The sequence below is a fragment of the Dama dama genome, chromosome 25 (assembly GCF_033118175.1).
Source record: "Dama dama isolate Ldn47 chromosome 25, ASM3311817v1, whole genome shotgun sequence".
NCBI classification, from domain to species: domain Eukaryota; kingdom Metazoa; phylum Chordata; class Mammalia; order Artiodactyla; family Cervidae; genus Dama; species Dama dama.
In genome coordinates, this window is record NC_083705.1 from 76,556,909 (window position 1) to 76,575,905 (window position 18,997).

An 18,997-nucleotide genomic window follows, 5' to 3' on the forward strand; every position below is an offset into this window, starting at 1 on the left:
ATGGCGGCGGTGGTGGCCGTGGACTGCCGCCCGCCCCGGGTGCTTGGCTGAGCCTCCTCTTAGCGCTCCTGGCAGGCAGGGCGTGGAGTCGAGACCTGGGGAGGATGAGCCATGGCCAGTCAGGGTCGGAGTTGGACAGCAGGCAGGGCGCCCGTGAGTGTCCCCGGAGGAGGGCGGGCACGGCCGTGGTGCACTGGGGCGGACGAGCTCTCCCAACCCCGGGGCCCTGACCCCCTCTTGCCCTGACCCCCTCTTGCCCTGACCCCTGGGGCCCCTGCCCCCCGGAGGGTGCTGCCCAGGAGGGGCAGGGGCGAGAGGTCCAGCCCTCCCAGCCCGTCTGCCCTCCCCAGGTCCCCAGCATCAGAACCAGTGCAGGGACCCCCGATGTCCCAGCACAGAGCCGAGAGGAAGGTCTGGAGCCACAGCTGGCCAGGTCTGCCTGCGGGCACCCTGGGTCGGTGAGGGTGGCTGGGCTCCCCGCGTCCCAGCATGGCCAGCGCTGTGGGCTCCGGGTTTCATGCAGACACACTGCCTCCCACCGTGGCCTGGATGTGAGGTGCCCGGTGTTTCGGGGTGCGTCTCGGATCTGAAAAGGTGAGCAGGTGCCCCTGCATGCCCCGAGGCCTCTCCTCCTGTCCCGCCTGCGTGACAGCCTGGCTGCTCATCTCAGGACAGGAGACTCAGCACTTGAACTCAATAAGTGCCAGTTACATCGCGTCGTAGGTGATGCCATTGTTTTCTTCTAGGACACTGAGGACTCTGTCCTCGGAGCTCCCATCTTCACCACTGTAGGTTATTTCTCTTTTCCCTGCTTGGTTCTTGGAATGTGATTTAGGGCTGAAGTTTTCAGTCTCCTTGCAATACACACATGCTTCCCTTTTTTCTTTGTTTCTTCTCTTACACCCTCTTCCTTTTCCTTGCCTGGAAACCCTAACAGACCAACGTCGTGTTGTGTCTCCAGCTTTGTGGTCTGTGAAGTTTAGTCTCATAACCATCACCTCCCCATACCTCTGTTCCAAGACCTGCAGGAATCCTTGATGCGACCTTCCGCGTGCCTACTGTGTGGTGTGAGATGTCAGCCCTTCCATCCCATGTTTCTATCTGGGAATCATGTTTCAGCTCCATGCCTGTCCCTCAGGGTTCTAATTCCCAGGTACCTCGGTCCTGTTGTACAAGTGTGCTGTTCGATTCACTGGAGCCCTGCAAACTCGGGGCCGCTGTGGCCTCTGTCTGCATGGCGTCTCATCCGAGGACCTGGGTGGACGGCCCGCAGAGGCAGCAGCTGAGCTCTGCCCTCAGGACGTCCCCCCGCCCCGGGGAGTCCCAGCTCACACAAGAGTCGGAATAGTTTTCAATGTTTCTGTCTCTCCCTAAAGTAGCCAGCTCCTGTCAGCTACACTTGCTGTGTGTTTCTTTCTGAAGAGACCGTGGAAGCTGTGCACAGAGTCTTCTAAACTCCCCCAAGTTCCACCTGTAGCAACTGTTAACAGTGTCGCCTTCCGACACCGCAAACACCCCACGGCCTCCCAGGACACATCCCTACCGTTCCTGGCGGGCCTGCCCAGCAGACGGCCTGGTTCCCTCCCACTCCTGGAGGGCCCACCCCTGGGCCAGGACCCTGGCTGTGAGGTGCTCCTGCCCTGGGGAAAGGCAGGGTTTCTGGTGGGAGAAAGCTTCTGACTGCCTTGGCTCCAGCTGCCTTTTGCTTCTGCTCTGGGCTTTCCCGGGGATGTGGACCTCTTCTTCATGTGGGCCACCCACATCCGTGGATTTTCTGATGAGGTGGGTGCGTTTGTAAAGTGACCAGCAAACCGTCACTGTAGGTGGCCTGCCAGCCATGAGGGACTGGTAACTGCCCACCCTGGGGTCCCGGCAGAGGTGAGGGTGCCCGGGGACCACACACACACTGAAACTGCTTGCTGAGCTGTGGACAGGTGCCCACGGCCCCCTGTGCCCCCTGCTGTCTTGCAGATGGCCTTCTGCGCCAGGAGGTCGAGGCAGGTCCTCCCAGAAGCTGCGTCCAGTAGGAGCACGCAGGTGTTGCCGCCCCGCCTGTCCAGGGTGAACGGCTGGTCGCGGCCCTTGCATCCCTTCCAGATTGTGGCCTGGACCGTGTTCCTGATTCTGGCCTTCACGACCTTCGGGGTCTTCATCCCCCTTCTGCCACGCTACTGGAGATACATCGCCTACAGTGTATCCTTTTCCGGGGGTGGGGGGGAAGCGCTGTGGTCTAAGTTGGGAGGGGCTTCCCAAGGGGCCTCCAGCGGGCCTAGCTCCACCCACAGGGGTGGTCAGACCTGCCTCTGCTCCGGCTCCCGTGGTTCAGCCATGGTTCACCCCCACTGTCCGCACCAGAAACCCCACAGCTGCCTGCCAGTGGCTGCTGGATTGGGGTCCCAGCTGCCAGTGCCCACCTGTGCTGGGAAGGGGGAGTGCACCCGGCTGGCAGCAGGGGCGAGAGGGTCCTGGGTGGGCAGAGACTCCAGGAGGGGAGGAGCTGCAGACAGGCTGCAGGCTGCCCTGACCCTGGCTACACAGCCAGTCTGTGCTGTCCGAGAGGAACGGCGTGTGTGTGCATGTGTGTGTTGTCTCTGTGTGTGTGTGTGTGTGTGTGCATCTGTGTGTGTGCTAGTATTCACTTTCTCCATCTGTCTGGATGCACTGGGTCTTAGTTGTGGCTCTCAGGATCTTTAGTTGCGGCATGTGGGCTCTACTTCCCTGACTGGAGCATGAACCTGGGCCCCTTGCATTGGGAGTGCAGAGTCTTACCCACTGGACCACCAGGGGAGCCCCAGGAATGGTGTGTTTTAATGAGGAAGGACTTGAGGTGCTCACATGCCCCCCTCAGTGTCAGGTGCATGGAGCCCCCCTCACCACACCTTCCCTCAGGATCTTTAGTTGCAGCATGTGGGCTCTACTTCCCTGACTGGAGCATGAACCTGGGCCCCTTGCATTGGGAGTGCAGAGTTTTACCCACTGGACCACCAGGGGAGCCCCAGGAATGGTGTGTTTTAATGAGGAAGGACTTGAGGTGCTCACATGCCCCCCTCAGTGTCAGGTGCATGGAGCCCCCCTCACCACACCTTCCCACTGAGGCGCTGATGTCTGTGACCCCCCAGAGTGGCCTTGTTCTGGGCACAAGACATCTGATCCCTTGGGTGGGCATCAGGGTGGTGTGGGGCTCTGCCAGGAACCCTGGCCCCCACCCCAAGGGTCCCTGCACATTAGAGCCAGTGGACAGGCTGTGTGTCAGTCACTTCAGTCGTGTCCAACTCTGCAATCCCATGGACTGTAGCCCAGCAGGCTCCTCTGTCCGTGGGATTCTCCAGGTGAGAACACTGGAGTGGGTTGCCATTTCCCTCTCTAAGGGATCTTCCCAACCACGTCTCTTAGGTCCCCTGCATTGGCAGGCGGGTTCTTTACCACCAGTGCCACCTGGGAAGCCCCATGGACAGGCTGGGCTGCTGTGAAGTGGGGTATTTGCGTCTGCGCCTTCACTCTGCAGTGAGGAAATGGGCTACGCTGCCCGCCCACCAGGCGTTGGTGGCCAGGTGGCTGAGGTGGTGGGCAGCTGGGTGGGAGGTGGCAGGGCAGGAAGGGCCCTCGCAGGCTCGCAAAGGTGCCCGAGCCCTGAGCTCAGCATCTTTCAGCTTTGAAAAAGCAGGGAGGGCAAAGTGATGGACCCCAAATACCAGGTGCTGATTAAGACTGCTTGCGTCATGTCTCACACATGCTGAGTGTCTTTAAAGCCCCCCCACATGATGAAGTGTCCCTGGAATGCCCACTCTGCATCTAACAAAGATGTCTGTTTCCACACCATTCTGTTTTCTCACCTTAAAAGTCCCTGGGAAGTTACCACGTGTTCCCCAATACCAAGGTTGGCATTTGCTGATTTCTCAAGTCCTTTTGCAGATGTGGGGCAGCACTGAGTCCCAGAGTCACCCCCCGCCCCCGCCCAGCCTCCATCAGCCAGAGAAACCAGGGCATCTGTGTGGGCATCTCTTCCCTCAGATGAGGCCTGTCTGTCCCTGCCCCTGAGTTAGCAGAGACTTCTTTGTGGTAAGACTTGCCGTGATCAATTTCCTCAGTAGAAAAAGGGCTTTTCAGCTTCCTCTGTTTCCTCTTGTCTGTTTTGGCAAAAAGTTGTGCTTTTTAGGAAATTTGAGTATGTCGTCTGGATTGTCACATTTCTTGGAATAAAGCTATTTGCATTATTTCCTGTTATCCAGCCAGTGTCTGTAGGATCTGTAGTGATGTCACCAGTGATCCATCTTCCTAGGGTTTATCACTTTTATTGGTTATTCAGAGGATTTGCTTTTGGACTTATTGATTTTCCCTGTTTACTTTTTCTGAATTTCTGCTTTTATTGTTGCTATTTCCTTTCAATGTGCCAGCTTTAATTGCTCTTTTTCTACCTTCTTAATGTGGAAACTTCGGTCATTGGTTTTAGACCTTTTTTTCTTTTCATCATATCTGAAGCTGTAAGTTTACCTCTAGGTATGTGTGCACACAGACCCACAAACACACACACATACACAAGTATACATATAATGCACAAGTGACCCGCTGGCCACACGTATGGACACCCACAGTGTTACACACGCTGAGGCACAGATGAACAGGACGGAAGTGAGAGGCCTGAGATGTCTGGGGGAGCCGTGCCCCTGCAAAGCTTCCAGGACCCATCCCAGCTCTGCGGGCCTCAGGCGTCTGCTGGCTTCAGATCCAGCCACCTCCATGTCCTCACAGCGTCTTGCGTGTTGAGTCCTGGGCTGCTTTTCTTGTAAGGACACCAGTCCCATGAAGTCAGGACACATCACAAGGACCTCAGCCTAACTTGGTCATCTGCAAAGACCCCACTCACAGGTAAAATCATGACAGTTCCTGGGGTTGGGACTTGAGAGCCTCTCAGGGACACAGCTCCACCTCACCTGTGTTCAGTCGCTCAGTTGTGTCCAACTCATTGTGACCCCATGGACTGCACACACAGGCTTCCCTGTCCTTCACTGTCTCCAGAGCTTGTTCAAACTTATGTCCATTGAGTCAGTGATGCCATCTAACCATCTCATCCTCTGACGTCCCTTTTTCCTCCTGCCTTTAACTTTTCCCAGCATCAGGGTCTTTTCCAGTGAGTCAGCTCTTTGCATAAGGTGGCCAAAGTATCGGAGCTTCAGCTTCAACATCAGTCCTTCCAATGAATATTCAGGACTGATTTCCTTTAGGATGGACTGGTTTGATCTCCTTGCTGTCCAAGGGGCTCTCAAGAGTCTTCTGCAACACCATTTCGAAAGCATCAATTCTTTGGCACTCAGCTTTCTTTATAGTCCAACTCTCACATCCATACATGACCACTGGAAAAACCATAGCTTTGACTAGACGGACCTTTGTCAGCAGAATGTTGTCTCTGCTTTTTAATAAGCTATCTAGGTTTGTCATAGCTTTATGCTGGGCTATATAATCCAGTCTCTTTGTTCTCTTTTGACCCAAAACTTAGCTGAGCATTGGCCTGGGGAGTCTTTGCAAGGGACACATGTGCCCTGTTCAGCAGCCCCCGTGAGTGCTCACCTGCTCTGTGCTGGCACGGAGCCCCAGGTGGGCGGTCCTTTCTCCCCTGCCCCTGTGGCCCCCGCCCCTGGGTGGCTCAGCACCCAGTCTTTGTGAGCCCCTCCTGCCTGTCCCAGGCTGAGGATGCAGGGTGGCCTTCCTGGCTGTCCAGAGCTCAGACTGCCTGTGGGATGTGTTTTCTGGTCAAGTCTCCTGCTGCCCAGACCTGCCCTGTGTCAGTGAAGTCCCAGAAGGGCACTTGAGTGCCGCGCTCTGGCCACGGGGGGGCGCCGGTGCCCCTTGGCACCTGCAGGGACCCAGGAGCAGAGCTGACAGAGGTCCCAGGCCCGGGGTCAGGGCTGTGGAGCTTCCGGAAGTCGGGCAGCACCCCACAGGCCCACTGGAGACGGGGGGGAGGGGTCAGCAAGTTGGACCCTGGCCGCCCTGCGAGTGCGGGAGGGGCAGGAGGGGCGGGGGTCCTCTGGGACCCAGGCCGTGAGGGGGTGCTCCAGTGTGGGCCCCGCCCCCAGCCAGGACCGGCACAGCAGCCAGGGGCCAGGGCGGGTGTCCAGGCCGCGCCCAGGCTGTTTGTTTACTGACTGCAGATAGTTGCCAGGGGAGCCGCGTCCGCGTCCTGGAGCTCGGGTCCTGTTTGCTGGGAGTGAGACGCCAGGCCAGGCTCTCTGTATTATTAACCTGAACCTAAGACTCTGGGAGATAAAATTACATCTGAAAGTGAAAGCCAGCAGCTGGAGGGTGTGCCACCCACCTGCACCCGTCTGTTCTGGGGTGCCACAGTGCCACTCACCCTGTGTGTGACCAACGGGAGTGGCCAGGCCATCTTGGGCAAGCATGGCCGACCCTGCCTGCCCCCCTGCAGACGGGCCCAGGTGTGTGCCTGCTGTGGACTCTCAGTGTCTGAGGGGCCCTGGCAGCGTGGTCCACTGCATCCAGGCAGCACGCTGTCCTGGGGTCCCCGGCACCTGCAGTTCTGGGGAGTCCACGGGGCTGACTGTCGGCCATGGGTCAGGCATCTCCACGTAAGGCCAAGGGTCTGAGTATGGGCGCTGTGCCACACTCCCTGCCTGGCAGTGGTCTCATGGGGAGAGAGCACGTGGGCCACCTGCCTGCCGTCCTGCCCACAGTCCCGGCCCTGCCCGAAGGTGCCCGGTGGGGTCAAGCCCACTGCAGCCAGCTGAGCAGGGCCTCACCTGGGCAGCGAGCCACTTTCTGCCCCCGGCCCACCCCGCCGGCCCCTCCCGTCTGCGCTCCGGATGCGCTCCGGTTGCCCCGGGAACCACACAAACAGAGTGGCCTGCTGTGCTCCGGAAGTGGGTGCTGGGGGTCAGTGGGCACAGACGTGTGGTGCCACCAGCTGTGACACCGCAGGCTGGCCACGGAGCCCCGCCCACCGCCCCTCACCCTGCGCAGGGCGGGGCTCCATCTGCTGGTCAGCACGGGCGGGGGCGGTCCTCACCCCCCACCCAGCCCTGCGGGGCCCCCCAGCTGCACCACGGGAAGGGCCCCAGTGGCTCCAAGGGATCCGGCAGCCCCGCCCCCGTGGGGGTCCCTGGCCCAGCTGGTCCTCGGTCAGCCTCACTTCCCACGTCCTCCAGGCCATGCCCCGGCCAGCCCTGACCCGGGCACCAGCCCTGACCCGGGCACCTGCCCTCCGGTCAGCCCTGCCCTCTGGCCCAGCTCACTGTAGCCCTCATGGTGGTCCCCGTGTCCCCTAGCTGGCCCGGGCTTCCCTCACCCCATGCCTGGCACCCAGAGCCTGGGGTCTGCGCTGGAGGCTGGAGGACGGGGAGCAGAGCAGCTTCAGGCAAAGTGGCCCCCGCTGAGGCCGGCCACGCCCTGCGGGTGGTGGGTCCGAGGAGGCCCATGCAGGCCGTAAACGGGCGCCCGGAGCCCAGGGTCCCTGCCGAGCTGAGTGCCGCAGGGGCCGTGGGAGCCTGAACCCAACGGCAGTGCTGAGTGAGGAGGGCCCGGGAGGCCGGCCCTGCCCAGAGCCCACACATGGCAGTGCCCCGTAGACCCTGCTGGTGGGCAGGGAGTGGGCCAGAGGCCCTGCCCGCCATGCCCAGGCGGCCCTTGCAGAGCGGGCCTGTGCACCCCAACCCTCCCCGCAGGACCGTCCTGGGAAGCAGGGCAGGGCTGAGGGGAGCCAGAGCTGTGCTTCCTCCTGTTTGGTTTCCATGGGGACAGTGTGTTGGTCCCTGGAGAGATCGTGCAGAGGGTGGATCTGAGCGCGTGAGGTCACCCTGGGAGCTCCGGGCGGGGGATGCCGAGAGGGCTGGGGGGAATAGAGAGACAGACAGACAGACAGAGACAGAGAGACAGAGACAGACACAGAGAAACAGGGACAGACAGACACAGACGACAGTCGCGGGCCCAGTGGCCACAGAGGCTCACTGGCAGGTGTTTGAACCCTCCCACCCTCCTCGTTTTCCTGAGGACTCACGCTCAGCATAGCCCTGCTGCCCCAAGGACCCCCACCACCCCTTCCGGTACCAGCTTGGTGCCCACCAGCACGCACAGGCCTGGCCTCCTCCAGGAGGCTCGGCAGGGGTCTCAGGGCCACAGCTGATCCTGCTCTGTCCTTGCAGGACAAAGGGCTCGGGGGATGGCAGGGCACGCGGCTGCCAGAGGGGCAGGCCTGCTCCCTGCCGCCAGCCACGTATGGGCCCCCCAGCGGCTGAGGGCCCGACCCACCCGCCCCCTGGACGGGCCCCACAGCTGCCTGGGCCGAGTTGCTCCTTGACGCCCCCTGCAGGTGACCGGCGGGATATTCTTCTTCCACTTCTTAGCCCACCTGGTCGCCATTTCCATCGACCCGGCCGAAGCCAGCGTCCGCTTGAAGAACTACTCTCAGCCTATGCCGACCTTCGACCGGTCCAAACACCCGCACGTCATCCAGAACCAACACTGCCATCTCTGCGAGGTCCCCGTGTGCGTGTCCGGGGGGGGGACGGCCATGGCAGGGGCGCCAGGCTGTGTCCCGGGCCGGGCCGTACTCGGGCGCCCCTGCTCCCCGGCAGGTGCCTGGCCGAGCCCCCTCTCAGAGAGGCGGGGTCCCGGGCACAGCCCCCCGCCCCCTCCTGGGCCGAGCGCCCGTCTGAGGTCTCAGACAGCCGCTGACCTCCGCCCGATCACTTCCCCCAGCTGCTCAGGGCCCCGGGGGCGTCCGTGGGCGGGCGGGAGCGACCGGAAGCAGGCCCGGGGAAGACGCCCACTGCATCGGGTGGACCCTCTGAGCAGACGGGCTCTGCCCGGCCCCCCCACCGCACAGCCTACTGACAGGCTGCCCTGTCCACCCTCCCTCCCAGGAGTGCCAAAGCCAAGCATTGCAGCGCCTGCAACAAGTGTGTTTCAGGCTTTGACCATCACTGCAAATGGCTGAACAACTGCGTGGGAAGCAGAAATTACTGGTGAGCGTTCCCCCCAACCTCCCCAATGGCAGAGGGGCCCTGGTGGAGGGCAGCACCAGGGCAGGGCCCGCCTGCTCAGCGCCCCTCCTCCGGGGCACACCCCTTAGGGTGCCTGCTCCCTGCCTGCACGCCTGGAGGAGGGCCAAGGGGGCCAAGCTCACGGGCGCTGCAGGTCCTGACGCAGAGCAGGCTGAGTGGGGCTCCAGGGGGCAGGTGGGCCCAGGAGTCCCCACGTCCACAGGCAGGGTCAGCAGGACGGGGCCACCGGGGAACAGGGGGTCAGAGGCCTGGGGGCAGGTGTAAGGGACCTTCAGGAAAAGTGGGGAATCAACTAGACCCTGTTAAACAATCAGACCCTGTTTAACATTGAAAACGTTAAAGGTGTAACATCAGGAAGACTGAAGGAAGACACTTCAGTGAAACCACACTCTGAGAGTTGCTGCCTAGGGTTTATTGTTTTGGAGGAAGAGATATTATTCTGGTCACAGGCTCTTGACAAGGGTTCTGGGGCCCAGCAGGGGCCCAGGGGGATTGGCGGGGGTCCTGGGGCTCGGCAGGGACGTACCGGAGCTGGAGGCCCCCCTCCTGGGCCGTCAGGCCTCCAGGCACTCAGCCAGCTCTGCCCGCAGGTGCTTCTTCAGCTCGGTGGCCTCTGCTTTGGCCGGTCTGCTCTGCATCATCGTCATCCTTCTGTACATCTTCTTGCAGTACTTCTTCAACCCCGCCGCCCTGCGCACCGACTCACGCTACCGGAGTGCGCACCCCCCCCTGCCCCCCAGGCTGGCCGTCCGCCCACCACCCGCCCACCGCCCACCCAGGGTGCCACACGGGGCAATCTGGGCCCAAGCACCTGTCCAGACCTAGTTGTGGGGCGAAGACATTTCAGCTGAAACTCGGCCTTCACTGGCCCGCACACAACCCCTCCCTGCTTTTCCTCAGTTGGTTGTTGGAAACTGTGGTTGGGGTGCCCGGTCCCCTTGTCACAGAGGACTATGTCCTGGAAATGCCCCAAGGTGGTGGCTGTGGCCTTTCAGCTGTAGGGACAGTGGGGAGGCCAGCACAGTGGACGCCAGGGTCAGGCTCTGTGACCTGGGCACTTAGTTACCCTCTCCGAGCCTCACCTTCCAGATCCATAAAGGGAATCAATGCCCACTGCAGAGAGGAGGGGCTGCAAGGGCACTTAGGTTAGGCAGGGCAATGAGGAGGCGCCACCTGGGCAGGGAGGGGCTCATCTGGGCAGGGAGGGGCTCATCTGGGCAGGGAGGGGCTCATCTGGGAAGGGAGGGGCCACCTGCACGGGGAGGGGCTCACTGGGTAGGCAGGGAGGGGCTCTCTCCAGCTGGTGTCCCCGCCCCCACTGCCAAGGCTGACCCTGGGATGCACCCGATGAGGCTCCACCTCCACAGGTATCTCCAACAAGGACACGTGGCTGCTCTTCCTCCCGATCTCCCCCGTGAGGACCAGCAAGGGCGTCCTCCTGGCGCTCGGGCTGCTGGTGCTGCTGCTGGCGCTCATCAGCCTGCTGCTGCTTGGCCACCTGCTCTTCTTCCACCTCTACCTGAGTATGTGCTCCCCAGGCTCCCCTCTACCTGAGCACGTGCTCCCCAGGCTCCCCTCTACCTGAGCATGTGCTCCCCAGGCTCCTCCTGTACCTGAGTATGTGCTCCCCAGGCTGCCCTCTACCTGAGCACGTGCTCCCCAGGCTCCTCCTGTACCTGAGTATGTGCTCCCCAGGCTCCTCCTGTACCTGAGCACATGCTCCCCAGGCTCCCCCTACCTGAGCACGTGCTCCCCAGGCTCCCCTCTACATGAGCACGTGCTCCCCAGGCTCCTCCTCTACCTGAGCACGTGCTCCCCAGGCTCCCCTCTACATGAGCACGTGCTCCTGTGAGCACGTGCTCCCCAGGTTGGCTGGCCTTCACCCCTGTGCTCACACAGGTCCCCAGCAGGCCGCCTCCTCCAGCAGTGAGTTCAGGGTAGAAAGGAACACCCCAAAGGGCAGAGGGCTGAGTTCTAGTCTGAGACCCGCAGAAACACAGAGGGGTTAGAAAGTGGGCGGTGACAGTGTTGAGAGAGATGAGAGGATGGAGTCTGTGAGGCAGGAGCAGGGTATTTAGAGAAGCACCCGCCAGAATCCCAGAATCCCTGACGATGAAGAACACTGAACTTGCCAATTGCGTCTGCAGCTCCTGGTGGTGGGGGGCGGGGAGGTGGCCAGGACGGGGCCCCGCAGCCAGGGGGCCTGAGGCGGAGCCACCCGGCCAGCTCACAGACGCGGCCGCCTGGCCCGGCTATGAGTCCTCATCGAGCCTGCGGGGGAGACGGCCTCAGGCGGAGGCGCGAGGAGGCGCCGGGCAGCCGCACGGGAGGCTGAGGGTCTGACCGGGGACGCAGGCCTGTCCTGCCTCTCCTCCTGTGTGTGCTCTGGCCACGCCCGTGTCACACCAGGCGGGCTCCAGAGACGCGCAGAGCCTGCCGGCACCCGCGTCTGGGGGCCTTTGTGCAGACCTGGGCAGAAGATTGGATGTCTTCACTAGAATATCAACAAGGTCCAGTTCGTGTCCTCAGACTGTGACGGCCTCTGAGGGAGTGTGTGCAGTTAACGGAGAAAGAATTCAAGGCTCCAGAAGAAACAGCCCTTGTAGGAGCCCCCGGGGAGGGGGCGAGGTGGGGGAGGGGCTGAGCCGGGGCCCCCTTGGGAGCAGACCCCCCCGCCCACGGGGGCTCTGGGGGCGGCGGTCTTCCGTCTGCTCCTCAAGCTGCAAATAGGCTTCTGTGGGTGGCCTTTTCTCTTTCCAGAAATAATTATAAACCATCTGTTCCCATGTTTGTCAGTTTTCAGGGAAAGAAATGGAAAGTTAGCCCCCACCCCGCACCACCAGGGTGGAGACACAGGACCGGATCGTGTCTCCTTTTGTTAGTAGTGATCTTCTGTTGAGAAACATGTTAGAGACTCTTTAATAACCTGAGTCTGTCTGCCACGTGCTGGCCACCGTCTCACCTTAAGACAGAGCTGAGCTCCACACTTGCCGCATCCACGCTGACTTTACGGGTCTGTGAGGCCCCCGGGATGGGGGCTGGTGGGCTCCACGGGTGCAGACACCTGCTGGCTTCGGCCCGAAGGTCAGCCAGGCTTGGGGTGGCCTTCCGGCCGCTGCCCAGGCTCCAGGTCAGGAGCCAGCTCCCAGCATTGCGGGCCGTGGACGGGTGGCTGGTGACTGTCTCTTGCCTGCTTTCTCCTTTCCAGTGGCCAAAAGGTTGAGCACGTTTGATTACATGACGCAGGGCCGCCAACAGCAGGACTCGAAACACCAGACAGGACAGAGGGATGTGCGTTTACAAATAGAAGACCTGTCACAGGTACCGGCATCCCTGCTTCCCCATCTATCCGTCCAGGACTGGGTAGGGGGCCCAAGGTCACCTGGAGGCCGGGACCTCTGTGTTGGTGTGGCAGGGGTGGGGTGTGGCACATATATGTGAGTGTTTTGGGGGGGTGTATGTGATGCAGTGCACGTGTGGGGTTCTGTGTATGTGGCTCTTTGGCGAGTCCTGTGGGTGTGGGTGTTGTATCGTTTCTGAATTGACTCTCCACAAGATCAAGCCAGCAGGGCTGACACCTTTCCGACCCACCCATTTTTGCAGCTCCTCATCGAAGTTAACTTTTAGTCTTTAAAGGTCACCATTCAGAAAATGAAAATATAAGCCACAGAGAGAAACAATCATTTGCAAATCATATGTATGTACCCAGAATATACATAGAACTTTGAAAATTCAGTTACAAGAACACTGATCAGGTTTTTTAAATGGGCAAAATATCTGCACACACTTCACCAACAGGGATCCCATGGGTGGCAGACAAACCCAGATGGTGAACATCAGCATCATTCCCCCTTAAGGAAACACAAGCTGAAACCACGATGAGACACCGCCAGTCAGCCCTCAGAGTGGCCGTGACCAAAAAGCCCAACCCCCAGGACTCGCACGTGGCTGGTGGCGTGTGAAGCTACAGGACTTTGCAAAGAGTTGGCATTTTCTTAAAAAGTAAAATAAGTACATCTCACATGACCCAGCCTTCTACTTCCTGTCTCTTACTAATGAGAAGCAGAGATGCACAGATGAGCAAGGGCGCAGGGAAGGGGCTCCCCTGTGAGACCCTCGTCCGGGACCCCGAGACCCCGAGGTAGCCCTGCTCCAAGTGAGCTGCAGATGACGCGGGCGCTGTGTTGATAAGCTCAGGGTCGTCATCGTGTGACTGCTTTCCCCCCACAGCATCTGCACAGCCCCCTGGGACCCTCCGAGCAGGGGTAAGTCGCCATTTCCTTAGAGCTGTTTTGTACGTCTGAAACAGCTACATTCTTCTCAACTGCCTTGCTTTTAAAAAATCACTCTTTTTTTCACAGACTATCCTCCATACTCCTTGCTAATACTTTCATTATTTTTATTTGCTTCATATTTTGGTTTTTAAATCATCTTCAATTAATTTATTTAGTGAAGTAGGAGCCAAGGTTGTCTTATTACAGCGTAACTGGTGGTTGTCGTTAACTAAATGGTCCACTTTACCTCATCAAATCCAAAGGCACCTTCCTGATACCCCAAGTTTCCCTGGAAGCCGATCCGTCTGCTTCTCGATGATGGTCTTGTCTGCTGTGTGTCCTACAGGACACTGGGCTGTTTTCAGGACTGGACTTCATTTTTTGTTGTTCCCTCACTAAGTTGAGTCTGACTCTCAACCCCATGGACTGCAGCACGCCAGGCTGCTCTGTCCTGCACTGTCTCGCAGAGTCTGCTCAAACTCATGTGCATTGAGCTGGTGATGCTCTCTAACCACCTCATCCTCTGTTGCCCCCTTCTCCTTTTGCCTTCAATATTTCCCAGCATCAGGGTCTTTTCCAGTGAGTCAGTTCTCATCAGGTGGCCAAAGGATTGGAGCTTCAGCTTCAGCATCAGTCCTTCCAATGAATATTCAGGATTGACTTCCTTAAGGATTGACTGGTTTGATCTCCTTGCAGCCCAAGGGACTCTCAAGAGTCTTCTCCAATACTACAATTCAAAAGCATCATTTTTTCAGCACTCAGCCGTCTATATGATCCAACTCTCACAACCGTACATGACTACTGGGAAAACCAGAGCTTTGACTATACAGACCTTTGTCAGCAAAGTGATGTCTTTGCTTTTTAATATGCTATCTAGGTTTGTCGTAGCTTTCCTTCCAAGGAGCAAGTGTCTTTTAATTTCATGGCTACAGTCACTGTCAATAGTGATTTTGGAGCCCAGAAAATAAAGTCTGTCACCCTTTCTACTTTTTCCCCTTCTATTTGCCATGAAGTGATGGGACCTGATGCCATGATCTTAGTTTTTTTAACTAAGCCATCCTTTTCAGTCCCCTTTCACCCTCATCAAGAGGTTCTTTAATTCCTCTTCTTTCTGCCATTAGAGTGGTATTGTCTGCATATCTCTTATAAGTTAAACAGAGTGAGAATATACAGCCTTGATGTACTCCTTTCCCGATTTGGAACCACTCAGCTGTTCCATGTCCAGTTTTAACTGTTGCTTCTTGACTCTTACACAGGTTTCTCAGGAGACAGGCAAGGTGGTCTGGTATTCCCAATCTCTCGAAGAATTTTCCACAGTTTGTCGTGATCCTCACAAAGGTTTAGCGTAGTCAATGAAGCAAAAGTAGATGTTTTTCTGGAATTCCCTTGCCTTCTCTATGATCCAATGAATGTTGGCAATTTGATCTCTAGTTCCTCTGCCTTTTCTAAATCCAACTCATACATCTGGAAGTTCTCAGTTCACATATAGCTGAAGCCTAGCTTGAAGGATTTTGAGCATAACCTTACTAATATGTGAAATGAGTACAGTTGTCCTATAGTTTGAACATTCTTTGACATTGCCCTTCTTTAGGACTGGAATGAAAACTGACCTTTTTGAATCCTGTGGCCCCTGCTGAGTTTTCCAAATTTGCTGACATATTGACATGCTGACTTTAACAGCACCATCTTTTAGGATTTTAAATAGTTCAGCTGGAATTCCATCACCTGCACGAGCTTTGTTCACAGTGATGCTTCCTGAGGGCCACTTCCTTTCACACTCCAGGGTGTCTGACTCTAGGTGAGTGGCCACACCATCGTGGTCATCCGGGTCATGAGGACATTTTGTACATAGTTCCGTGTATCCTTGCCACTTCTTAATCTCTTCTGCCTCTATTAGGTCCGCACCATTTCTGTCCTCATTCCCTTGATAGCTCCAATTTTCTTGAAGAGATCTCTAGTCTTTCCCATTCTATTGTTTTCCTCTGTTTCTTTGCATTGTTCATAGAAGAAGGCTTTCTTATCTCTCCTTGCTGTTTTCTGGAACTCTGCATTTAGTTGGGTATATCTTTCCCTTTCTCCCTTGCTTTTTGCTTCTCTTCTTTGCTCAGCTATTTGTAAAGTCTCCTCAGACAACCACTTTGCCTTCTTGCATTTCTTTCTCTTTGGGATGGTTTTGGTCACTGCCACCTGTACAATGTTATTAACCTCTGTCCATAGTTCTTCAGGCAGTCTGCCTATCAGATCTAATCCCTTGAGTCTATTAATCATAAGAGATTTGATTTAGGTCATACCTGAATGGCCTAGTGATTTTCCCTACTTTCTTCAATTTAAATCTGAATTTTACAAAAGGAGCTGATGATATGAGCCAGAGTCAGCTCTAGCTCATGTTTTTGCTGACTATATAGAGCTCCATCTTCAGCTGCAAAGAATATAGTCGATCTAATTTCGGTATTGATCATCTGGTGATGTCCATATCTAGAGTTATCTCTTGTGTTGTTGGAAGAGGGTGTTTGCTATGACCAGTGCGTTCTCTTCACAGAACTCTTGTTAGCCTTTGCCCTACTTCATCCTGTACTCCAAAGCCAAACTTGCCTGTTAGTGCAGGTATCTCTTGACTTCCTACTTTGCACTACAATCCCTTATGAAGAAAAGGATGTCTTTTTTTAGGTGTTAGTTCTAGAAGGTCTTGTAGGTCATCATAGAACCGGTCAACTTCAGCTTCTTTGGCTTCAGTGGTTGGGGCATAGACTTGGATTAGTGTGATGTTGAATGGTTGGCCTTGGAAACAAACGGTGAGTCGTAGACACAGCCTGGGGGGATGCTGCTGGAGCAGGTCAGGCATCTGGGCTTCTGGAGACCTGGGAATATGCGCGAACCCTGGGCACTGCTGTGTCTCACGGGTGTTCAGTGGAAGCACTTTGTGGGACTTTACAGAGTGTGTCTCCAGCAGCAGTGATCAGACTGGTTTATTGGGCATGTTCCTTTTGGACTGTTAGCTACTGTGGGACTCTAACTGGACTGGATTATTGGGACTGACCAGCCAGAATGAAAATGTGCATGGGGATGACCACACACAGGCAGGTGTGCACTGTCTAATCTTGCAGGCGTGGCCTGCGCCCGTTCCCATTGCTACACAGACCGAGTGACCAAGAGGACACGGTCCCGGCGGCTCACACGCCAGCCGGCACGCTGGGCTGTGCACGAGCGGGTCAAGACTCCCAGGGCCGCGCCCCCCGCGGATGCTGGGTCTGGAGCTTTGACCGGCCCGCCCTGTCCTCACGCCCCACCTTCAGGTCGGTAGCGGAGGCCGAGTCCCCTTCTTGTTCCTGTGATGACGCCACCCCCCGAGGGTGTCCAGGACGAGCGTCCCGGGTCCATCTCCCTGGGCCTCCGCAGGGAGGGGCCGTGCCGTGGCCCTTGTGCGCTTCTGCAGGCCCCTGCCCCACTGCTGCTCAGACTGGCACGTGCAGGGGCCGGGGTGCTCGGCGGGGAGAAGCCCCTCTCCTGGCGCCTCCCGGGATGGCAGTCGTGGGCACGCGCAGCCCCGTGCGGGCCACTCAAGGCGTCCACGCGGCCTCCCAGCAGCCGCTCGGAGCCCTGCGGGGGAGGAGGGCCGTGTGTCGCACCCCAACCTCAGCCAGGCTCCCCCCGCCGCCCCCGCTAATTACACCCGCTCCCCACCCCCACCGTCCTCACAGAGAGAGCCGAGGAGCTCCCGCCCCCGCTAACTACACCCCCCCACCCCCACCGTCCTCACAGAGAGACGCCCGAGGAGCTCCCCCCCCCCCCCCCCCCCGTCACCGTCCTCACAGAGAGACGCCCGAGGAGCTCCCCCCCCTCACCGTCCTCACAGAGAGACGCCCGAGGAGCTCCCCCCCCCCACCCTCCTCACAGAGAGACGCCCGAGGAGCTCCCGCCCCGCTAACTACACCCCCCCACCGTCCTCACAGAGAGACGCCCGAGGAGCTCCCCCCCCTCACCGTCCTCACAGAGAGACGCCCGAGGAGCTCCCCCCCCCCACCCTCCTCACAGAGAGACGCCCGAGGAGCTCCCGCCCCGCTAACTACACCCCCCCACCGTCCTCACAGAGAGACGCCCGAGGAGCTCCCCCCCCCTCACCGTCCTCACAGAGAGACGCCCGAGGAGCTCCCCCCCCCCCACCCTCCTCACAGAGAGACGCCCGAGGAGCTCCCGCTCCGCTAACTACACCCCCCCCACCGTCCTCACAGAGAGACGCCCGAGGAGCTCCCCCCCCTCACCGTCCTCACAGAGAGACGCCCGAGGAGCTCCCCCCCCTCACCCTCCTCACAGAGAGACGCCCGAGGAGCTCCCGCCCCGCTAACTACACCCCCCCACCCTCCTCACAGAGAGATGCCCGAGGAGCTCCCGCCCCGCTAACTACACCCCCGCCCACCCTCCTCACAGAGAGACACCGGAGGAGCTCCCGCCCCCTTCCCGGCACTCGAGTCTGTGTGCCACCGCCACCGCCACCATACAGCCAGAGGACACCCCGACGTCGCTGAAGGTGAGCCCCCAGCCTCCGGCATGAGCCGCCCCACAGGGCCAGAGCCCAGGGCTGGGCCCCAGGCCCTCCAAGAACCAGGGCAGAGCCGGGTTTGGAACCGCTGTGTGAGCTGAAGCCTTTATGTGGTACCTGGGGAGTGCCGCTCACGGGGGGAGCACGGAGGTGGGGACAGAAGAGAAAGTGAGGGACAGATGCTGCTGAACCGCGGGGGTATACTGAGTGTGATGTGTGAGTGTGAGTGGTGTGTGTGTGTGTGTGTGTGTGACGTGTGTGTTTTCTGTGGAGTGTGTGTGTGAGTGCGATGTATGTATTCTGTATGTGATGTGTGTGTTCTCTCTGTGTATGTTCTGTTTGTGTGTGAGTGTGATGTGTGAGTGGTGTGTGTGATGTGATGTGTGTGTTTTGTGTGTGAGTGTGATGTGTTAGTGTGGTGTGTGAGTGTGATGTGAGTGGTGTGTGTGATGTGTGTGTATTCTGTGTGTATTGTGTGTGTGTGTTTGTGTGTGTATTCTTTCTCTGTGTTCTGTGTGTGAATGTGTGTTGTGTGTGTGTGTATGTGTGGTGTGAGGGTGTGACGTGTGAGCATGCTCCATCATCTCCGTCACTCCCAGGATGGAGCCAGCGGGGCTGCCTCTCTTCAGCCCCCTGAGGTCAGGGGCTCCGGGGTCTCTGGTGGGTGAACGTGAGCAGGTTTGTGACTGTGCTGATTCCTGCAGGCGACTGGTGACTTCACTTTCTCTGCAGTGGAAGTTCATCTCACGAGCCCTGGAGGGCCTCAGCAAGGGGGCTCTTTGTAATGATGTAGAACTAGGAAGGGGGTCAGTACCCGCCTTCGGCTGCAGCAATGTTTCCCTTGTTTACACTTGTGCCAGCAGCTTCCACTCGAGGTCTGGAAGCACATTCATGGGAACCTATAATCCTGTCCCTGTGCCAGACTCAACCACTAAATGTGACATCCACTCCAAGGTGGGAGCAGGCAATCAGAGGTTATGCTTTGCTGTCATCGAAGCCAGGGTGACCCCAGGTTCCAGTGTGCCTGGGACAGTCCCATTGGACACCCGCTGCCAGCCCTGACCATGCAGCCACCACCCTGACGGACACTTGTCATTGACCATTGTGTTAAATCTCAGCAAAGGGTCTCCTGGATGCAGCTTTGATACATTTATTTGGTGGCAAACAGGAGA

At 58.2% G+C, this 18,997-nt stretch overlaps 1 protein-coding gene across 1 annotated transcript in view; it reads left to right on the plus strand.

Annotated features, from left to right (window-relative positions):
* LOC133046642 (uncharacterized) overlaps positions 1-18,997 on the plus strand; it is a 38,925-nt gene continuing 19,928 nt past the window's right edge. Inside the window, exons 1-11 of the mRNA XM_061129516.1 lie at positions 1-39; positions 351-458; positions 1,696-1,782; positions 1,972-2,193; positions 8,321-8,496; positions 8,874-8,975; positions 9,605-9,729; positions 10,382-10,537; positions 12,223-12,335; positions 13,245-13,279; positions 17,714-17,813. Of these exons, the coding sequence (XP_060985499.1) occupies positions 1-39; positions 351-458; positions 1,696-1,782; positions 1,972-2,193; positions 8,321-8,496; positions 8,874-8,975; positions 9,605-9,729; positions 10,382-10,537; positions 12,223-12,335; positions 13,245-13,279; positions 17,714-17,813 (1,263 nt within the window). The remainder of the gene's footprint in view (positions 40-350; positions 459-1,695; positions 1,783-1,971; positions 2,194-8,320; positions 8,497-8,873; positions 8,976-9,604; positions 9,730-10,381; positions 10,538-12,222; positions 12,336-13,244; positions 13,280-17,713; positions 17,814-18,997) is intronic.